Source organism: Poecilia mexicana, unplaced genomic scaffold, assembly GCF_051168715.1.
Source record: "Poecilia mexicana isolate PSO_F unplaced genomic scaffold, ASM5116871v1 scaffold_15, whole genome shotgun sequence".
Taxonomy (NCBI): domain Eukaryota; kingdom Metazoa; phylum Chordata; class Actinopteri; order Cyprinodontiformes; family Poeciliidae; genus Poecilia; species Poecilia mexicana.
In genome coordinates, this window is record NW_028263384.1 from 21,480,775 (window position 1) to 21,489,136 (window position 8,362).

Below are 8,362 nucleotides of genomic sequence, written 5' to 3' on the forward strand. Positions count from 1 at the left end.
CTACACCACCTGGATCTACACCACCTGGTTCCACACCACCCAGTTCTACACCACCCAGTTCTACACCACCCAGTTCTACACCACCTGGTTCTACACCACCTGGTTCTACACCACCCAGTTCTACACCACCCGGTTCTACACCACCTGGTTCTACACCACCCGGTTCTACACCACCTGGTTCTACACCACCCGGTTCTACAGCACCCAGTTCTGCACCACCTGGATCTACACCACCTGGTTCTACACCACCTGGTTCTACACCACCCAATTCTACACCACCTGGATCTACACCACCTGGTTCCACACCACCCAGTTCTAGACCACCCGGTTCTACACCACCTGGTTCTACACCACCTGGATCTACACCACCTGGTTCCACACCACCCAGTTCTACACCACCCGGTTCTACACCACCCAGTTCTACACCACCTGGATCTACACCACCTGGTTCCACACCACCCAGTTCTACACCACCCGGTTCTACACCCAGTGGTGTAGAACCGGGTGGTGTAGAAATCACTGACTGAATTGGCACCAAATACATTACAGATCTTCATCACTAGCGTAACGTTCTGGACTCTGAGACTTTTTGTCTTTTTTTTTTTTTTTTGCTGTTAAAATTAAAATGAGAGTAGAAATCAGAATCCCAGTGAATCTACAGGATCTTTTGCTGCTCTCTGTAATGTGATGAAAGTCGTTGGTCTGTTAGTGGACAGGAACGTCATCGTGTCCCTTTAAGCCGCTCCACCCGGGTCGCCTCCATGACCGACCGACCCACATGAAGGCCGAGAGTGAAAAACACAAACATGACCCTGAAGTCAAACCGCTGAGACCAAAGCAGGTCAGGGAACGTTTCCACTCTGAACAACAGAAACTCTCATCAACTTATGGATAAAACAGCAGAAATATCTTTAAAAAACCATAAAAACATTCAATAGTGATCAATTATTAGCATAAACTGTTCCATAAATGTATATTCTATTAATTTTTTTGCCGTTTAACAAACATGTGGAGGGAAGGATTTAAGTCTGTAGTTTTAAATATTAACTCTCTTTAAATGAAATATCTGATTTTCAAAATTCATAACTGTTAATGATTAATGCATGGTGCCGTATGATAACAGGGCCTGCTGTGTTTATCTGACCTTTGACCGGAGCTGCTGCTGCTTCACCTGCTGCAGGAGAGAAAACAGAGAAACAGATCAGAGATTCTCTGTTTTCCTACATTTTAAAGATTTTAAAAGTTTTTATAAAACTGTTTTAGGAAAAGTTTGTGCTGATAATAACGAAGAAGCCAAAGGCTGAGGATCAGCTGCTGCTTTTTACTTTTATATATTTTGCAGTAACGAGTTTCCCATAAGTCAGTGAGCAGGAAAAGTTTCTCCTTCATGCAGAAGTTTTAATCCTCGACCCCCCTGATGGTTTCATAACTCGTCTGGTTTGACCTCCAGCTCAGCCTGTAATCTCAATTTATTCCAGCTGAAGATCCCAGGATTAAGTTTCTGTTTAGTTTTTCTTTCTCCGGCTCCGTTTTAAATCCCGGTCTTGTTCCTTGGCCTGATCATGTGGTACCTGATCCTCACAGCTCTCCACTGCTGGGTTTCACATTTAAACATCAGCATCAACAGCTGAGCTGAAAGGTGTTTTCTCCAGATCCACCAAAACAATCTCATCAACTTTTCTAGTTTTATTTAAATTAAAACAGGGGAAAAACCAGCTTTCATAAAGAAAGTGAATTTAAGTGAGTGACTAATGTCTGCTTCTCCTTTTGGTTGATTTGTTTTACTACAGTTTATTTTGCAGTAGCTCTATAAAGAGAAGCGTGTGATGCAACCTGCAGGCTGTCGGTTCGCCGCTCGGAGCCAGACGGCTCAGATCGTTACGATCCGAGGCCATGTGAGAACGGCGTGGAGCTGCTGCAGTCTAAAGTTTCCCTCCGGATGATTCACGTGTAAAACAAAACTGTTTGGGTTGTGAAAGCCATCAGAGTGGCAAAAAGATTCCTGACCCCTGACCTCCAGCAGATAAGGAAGCCGTCTAGCTGCTTAAGGAGGAAAAACCTTGTGGTTATTTTGGTTCTTTTTACTATAAAGTCTTCAGAATGAGGGCGAATCAGCTGGGATTTGATCACTAAAGGACAAAATGTTCATCCCCCCTGAGAAAACCAGAGGATGAAGCAAACAGACAAAGGTCGTCACATTTAGAGCCAAAATGTTCTGCCTGAAAAAGAAAAAGGACAAAAGTAAATAACTATTTCTAGACTGTCCAACTCAGTTGGCTGACCTCTGAAAGATTCAGTGCTGCAACAAAACCAAACAGACAAACAGACAAACAATGAAGACATGCAGGTAAAATTAGCTGCTTCCTCTAAAGCTGCTTCTAATCTCATCTAATCTGCTTCACCTGAGAAACAACACAGAGGAAGAGCCTCAGGCAGTCAGAGGATGTTCAGTTTTCACACCAACAGGTGAAAAACAAAGAGATTCACAGCAGAAACAAACTGAAATAAAACATCAGAAGAGTTGAAGAAGTTTAGAGATGAACCGTAAAACGAAACCTGTAAAACAGAACGGATCAGTCAGGCCCATCACACGACACCTTATAAAGCTTCCAGTAAAACAAACAGATTGAAATCATGCAGCTGAAACCAAAATGTTTCTATTCCAGCCTCTGAGGAACAGAACAGAACCAGAACCGGTTCTGGTCGTCACGTCCAAGTCCAACGTTCCACCGGATGAAGGTCTGGGAGGAACTTTTACTACCAACAGAACCTCGCAGAAAAAACCTTTACTGTCTGAAACTGGTGAGTGTTTTGGGAATTTTGAATTGGGAATTAATTCTTATTCAAAATGGGAAAAACAGGAAAACATTCCATTCATGAGTTGAGAGAAGAATAAAAAAAACAAGTCACTGCTCATATTTACACTAGAGAGAAAATTAAAAAGTTTAAATCAACCCCATGTGAAAAGCTAAGTTTTCCTTCCAGATGGATGAAGATGAAGAAATGTAAAAACCTGTTGGAGAGCACAGGGGCATGGTGGGGTCACCAAAGGTCAACCTCTGTCCTACCATCCCAGATGTAAACAAACTCAGCTTTACAGAAACGCAGTCTGATGTGAAACAGGCGAAGGAAACCCAGAAAATAAAATAACCTCCTTACTTTATAAATGTTACTGAGTTCAGGATCGGGTTATGAAAATGATGCTGCAGCAAAGTTAACTCAGTAGAAGCCTGAAGTCCGGGCCAGGAGTCCAGGCCGGGTTTTCAGTGCAGCTGAAGTTACAGCTGACTTTTATTTTACAAAGCAGAGATGAGGTGATCCAATCACTGCATCTGATTGATTACCTGATGTTTCCCACTCAGAATTATAAAATGTTATGAATATTTGATCAGCTCTGCCTCGCAGACATTTACACAAAACTTTATCGAATTCAGAGCAGCGACAGCGAAACGTTCTTATGTTTATGAATGTAAAAACATGTTCTTTAAAATACTGACTTAATGTATTTGAAAGAGGACAGTGTAATTTAATAAAACACATGACAATACATGAGTTAAAATGTGAAAATATGTAAATAAAGTTAAAGAGATCATTAGTTCTTGTTTGTAAAGTAAAGCAGATGAATTAAAAATGCAGTGAATGAAAATTAAATGCTGATCAGGCAGGAAACTGTTGGACCTGCAGTGACCAACAGTAAAAAAGGTAGAAAGTGAAAAATCTCATGTTTATACTTTTTATACATGTTATTGTTTAGACACATTTTTCAATGATCCTTAAAACCTTTAATAAAAAGTGATTTTTTTCTGCTACATTGATATAATCATAGTGTATATTTTCTTATTATGAACCTTAACATTTTTCATTGTGTGTCTGACTCAGTTTGATGTTTTGAACGTCTCTGGTGGCTTCATGTCTGCTGTCCTGTTTTAACCTCAGTAAAATAAGAGCTGTTACATTCAGCTGTACAAACCAGCTCTATAAATAAAGTCTGATTGCTGTCCACGTCTTAAACCTTCATCCTCTGTGTCAGATGATGAAGCAGCAGGTCACATCGACCCTCTGCACACGTGAGAAACACAACGGCTCCCCGAAAACTACGAAAAGCTAAAGGAAGTTCACCCAATTCCTCTTCATGTTTAAATTATCCACCTGCTTCAGTAATGTTTAACTCAGCTGGAAATCAATAAGGTCAGAAAACTTCAAAAACGTCCAAAACAGCAGAAAACTCCCTTAGCAAAGGTTACAGTGAGACTCATCCTGACTCGGGTTTATTTCCACCTCAGATGAAGCATCTTGTAGGTGAGCAGATTCATAAGACAAAGAGCTGAAAGCTTCTCGGCTCATCAGAGACCATCATCATCAGGAGCTAAACGCTCCATCAGCCAAGAGAAGCAAAGAGTTCCTCCTTCATCCGAGGAAATGTTCTGGGAGAGTTGCTTCTAATTACATTTACCTGAGTAAAGTTTTGAAAAAGATGAAATTTTAGGAGCATTTTTACTTTTTGCTTCTCTTATTTGAGTCAAACTTCTGTCTCAAACTTCTCACTGAATGAAGAACAAACACATTTTAACCAGAAACAAACTCACACCTGCAGCTTCACTTAAAGTTTCTGAAGTTTTAGAAAGAAACTGATGAGGAAAAAATGTTTCCTTTGCTGATTTTATTTTATAGTTATGTAATTTGAATAAACACTACAAAAACACAAAATCTCACCAAGTATTTTACTCTAGTTTCTCATGAAAAAACTTAATACACTTGAAATAATGAAAAAAAACGAACTTCAAAGTAACTTTTCAGCTACATGTAGAATATTATTTTTAGTCAATGATTCTTAAATATTTATGAAAAAGTTACACTGGCAGATTATTTCACATAAGATATGAGTGAAATAATCTGGCTCCTATTTCTTTCTGAAAAGTTATAAATTAGTTTGGTCTTATTTTGAGTTTATTAATATATTTACACTAGAAACTAGAACAAAAATACTGGGTAAGATTTTGTGTTTTTCCAATGAATTATTATCATTCTGGTCTTTAAAATAGCAAAAGTTCCACATAACTTTATATTTTGGTCCGTCTGGTGATCTAATTTTTAAATAATTTATGTTTTGTAACCTTTTTACCAAAAACTTTTCATTTTGACTTGAGTAAAAATATGCTGGAGTAGTTCTTCTCACTTTGGGTTTTAATCTGTGTTTACTGGATGAGATGTTGTGGAAAAGTTGAGTTTTATTCATCATCGCTACATGACCGGTTCTATAACGGGATGTTGGTTCGGGTCCAGAGGATCCGCGGCTCTCCGGCGGCCAGCAGGGGTCCGTCATGCCTCTCTTACCGCCGCCGAGGCAACGAGCCGAGGAATGTCAGCCATGAAGCGTCACTGCCCAATCAGCTGGCCCGCAGCCAGGCCTGCTGCCAGCTGATTGGCCGCTGCGGACTGGCCTCTGGCTTCCCCATTGGCTGCCTGCGCAGCCCAGATGACTGCGTATGCAAATGTTGCGTTGCAGGCAGTTGAAATCGCAGAGTGCTGAGCAAAGCCCGGCATTGAGGGAGCGAAGCGAAGGGGGAGTGACCGCAGCATGAGCCTGTAGACCCACAGCGACGGACTGAAAACCTTCTGCCTTTTTCTCCTCCGAGGGTCCGATTCTGTTTCCATGAGTGCTGCAAGGTAAGAAGCATCAGGACTGGAACTACAGAGCTCATTTAGATGAAAAGGTCAAAGTTTATGTAGGAAGAATTTCATCTAAATGTGTCGAATCTACAAAAACATATTTTAGTGCAAATATGTTAATATACTGGAAATAAAGGGAAACTAAGTTACATGTAAGTTTGCAGCCGGATGTAAACCGTTTGTTTTAGAATATAAAGGAAAAGTTTTTATTGTCCTGCAAAGGGGAAATTCAGATGAAGCAGCAACGTCAGGTTTAAAAGCTAAAAGAAGGTTTTAAAGTGATAAAACATAATAATAATGAAAATAATTTACTATCCCAAACTGGAAAATACTGTGGAGTTATTGCAAATAAAACCAATCAGGATGTGCAACTGAGTCGGACCACTTCTCCAAAAATAAAGTCAAAAATTCCTTAATATTCATAATAAAAGTACTATTTCCCCTGGTAGATTATTTCATTTATAATAAAATCAATCAATCAATCAATCAATCTTTATTCCAGACACAAAAAGGTCTATAGTAAAAAAAAAGGTAAAAAACAAACAAAATAAGAGAAAAATAAAAATAAACATGACATATTCACTGAGTCACAAATAAATGATGACAAATAAAATGTTTCCTCCAGTGCAACTTTTTCATTAGTGTTAAGAACTTATCTTGCTAAGTAGCTACTTGTAAGTTAGTTGGGATTTATTTCAGATATTTTCACCTGAAACTAAACTGAACTTGTGTGTTTCTGCAGTGATTTTAAACGGTTTAATAGTAAAAGAAGTGAAGTTTAATTGGTTTTCAGCCTTCCAGGCTCTGATCCTTCTGGAACTTTCTGTTTCCTCCTCTCTCCCTCAGTGTGCTCACGTCCTTCAGTCCTTCCGCGATGCCTGGCCCAGTGATGACAGACGTGGCGATGAGGTTCTACATCAGCCACTCTCCGCCTCCTCTGCGGAGCTTCATCAGCTCCTATGGTGACCTGCAGCGGGCCAAGAACCGGGCCAACCAGCCCAGCGCCCGCAGCCGCAGCCAGCAGCTCTACAAGCCGCTGCGGCCCTGCCTCAGCAGCCAGCGCCGGGACGATGGCGCCCATGTGGCCTGGGCCAAGAAGAAGCCCATGAAGAAGAGCGTGGTGTTCGCCGACACCAAGGGTCTGTCGCTCACCGCCATCCACGTCTTCTCCAAGTTCGACGACGAGCCGTACCAGAACAAGGCGGTGGACGGGATCGCGGAGGAGCTGCAGTTCGAGATGAGCGACCTGGAGAACGCCACCATGGACCTAAAGATCAGCTCGGTGCGCAGCCTGGTGCTCGACTTCAAGCAGCCCTCCGCCGACTACCTGGACTTCCGGAACCGGCTGATCCGGAACTGCGTCTCCCTGGAGAACTGCTCGCTGCAGGAGCGCTCGCTGACCGGCACCATCAAGGTCCGGAACGTGGGCTACGAGAAGTCGGTGCAGGTACGGGTCACCTACGACTCATGGGTGACCTTCAGCGACGTCGACTGCAGCTTCCTGAACAACGTCTACGGCTGCCAGGACACCGACACCTTCGCCTTCGAGCTGGAGCTCCCGGCCTACACCCCGCCCCAGAACCGAATCGAGTTCTGCATCTGCTTCAAGGTCCAGGGCCAGACCTACTGGGACAATAACGAAGGCAAGAACTACCCTCTGAAGCACTTCGGCTGGAGCGGAGAGAACCTGAGCAAAGACTCTGCGGCGCAGCAGAAACCGCCGGAGCACAAGGCCGGCGGCGCGAAGGTCCCGGAGCTGGAGTTCGATCAGTTCGGCAGCCCACGCATGTCCAGCGGACTGTTCCCGGGCTGGCAGAGCTGGGGCCACATCGACAACACCGTGCCTTACTGGTGAGAGCCGAGCCAGCTCCGGGTCTGAGTCCGATCGACTCAAAGCAAACTGAACCTGAAGGTACACAAACCAGACAAAACCCCGAGTTCAACCCGCTCAACTGACCTGCTTTCAGCCGGAACCGCTCACTGGGCCGGTGAATGATTAAACTGGAGGAGCAGGAGGGCGGAGAGTCACCTGAAACACAGCTCTGCTCTGTAAAATATGTTGAAATGTGCCTTCTCTTTGTGCCTGCCCACTAAAACAAAGACTCTTAGTGCACATGAGGACGGCTGGCCCCTTTTTGGGGGCCGGATGCATTAGCTGAACATGCACTGATTGAGATGTCCCTCTCAATGTGACAACGGCTGTAAGCTGAGGGAAATTAATTGCTGGCATTAATCCTTCATATTGAAGGGAAAGCTTGGGGAGTGCATGGCCACAGAAAACACAGCTGATTCATTTCTAATGAAGCAAAGAACACTAAACCTCCTGCACCTTCTGTCAGACCTACAGAGTTCACACATGATTCAGAATCGCCTCGGTTGTACAAACAGGAGTCATGCAGCCCTTTCTTTCCCTCCATGTAGATTGCACATGTCTGGTAAATGAGCTTGAGTGATGTAATTTTGAGAAACTGAGCTGCTATGATGATGTCACAAGAAAAGACTGGAATGTGATTGGCTGACGATGAAAGTGAGGAAGTTTGGAAATGTGTGAGGTTCTGGTATGTGCAGAGAGAAGTGCTGTAAAGTCTGAATGTGTCGTTTCTTTTAGCTGTTCTTACAAAGTGCAATTGTTGATCACGCGTGTACAGAATGTGTGACATGTTTCTTTTCTCAGTCTGAACAGAAGGTCCAC

The 8,362-nt window shown here is 43.0% G+C and overlaps 1 protein-coding gene across 1 annotated transcript in view; it reads left to right on the top strand.

Moving 5' to 3' along the window:
• The first annotated feature begins 5,506 nt into the window (after positions 1–5,506).
• The window catches only part of LOC106933029 (protein phosphatase 1 regulatory subunit 3C-B), a 2,958-nt gene continuing 102 nt past the window's right edge, over positions 5,507–8,362 (top strand). The window contains exons 1-2 of the mRNA XM_015012054.2: positions 5,507–5,667; positions 6,517–8,362. The exon at positions 6,517–8,362 is cut by the window's right edge and continues 102 nt beyond it. Coding sequence (XP_014867540.2) covers positions 5,654–5,667; positions 6,517–7,525 — 1,023 coding nt within the window. The 5' untranslated portion in view covers positions 5,507–5,653 and the 3' untranslated portion in view covers positions 7,526–8,362. The remainder of the gene's footprint in view (positions 5,668–6,516) is intronic.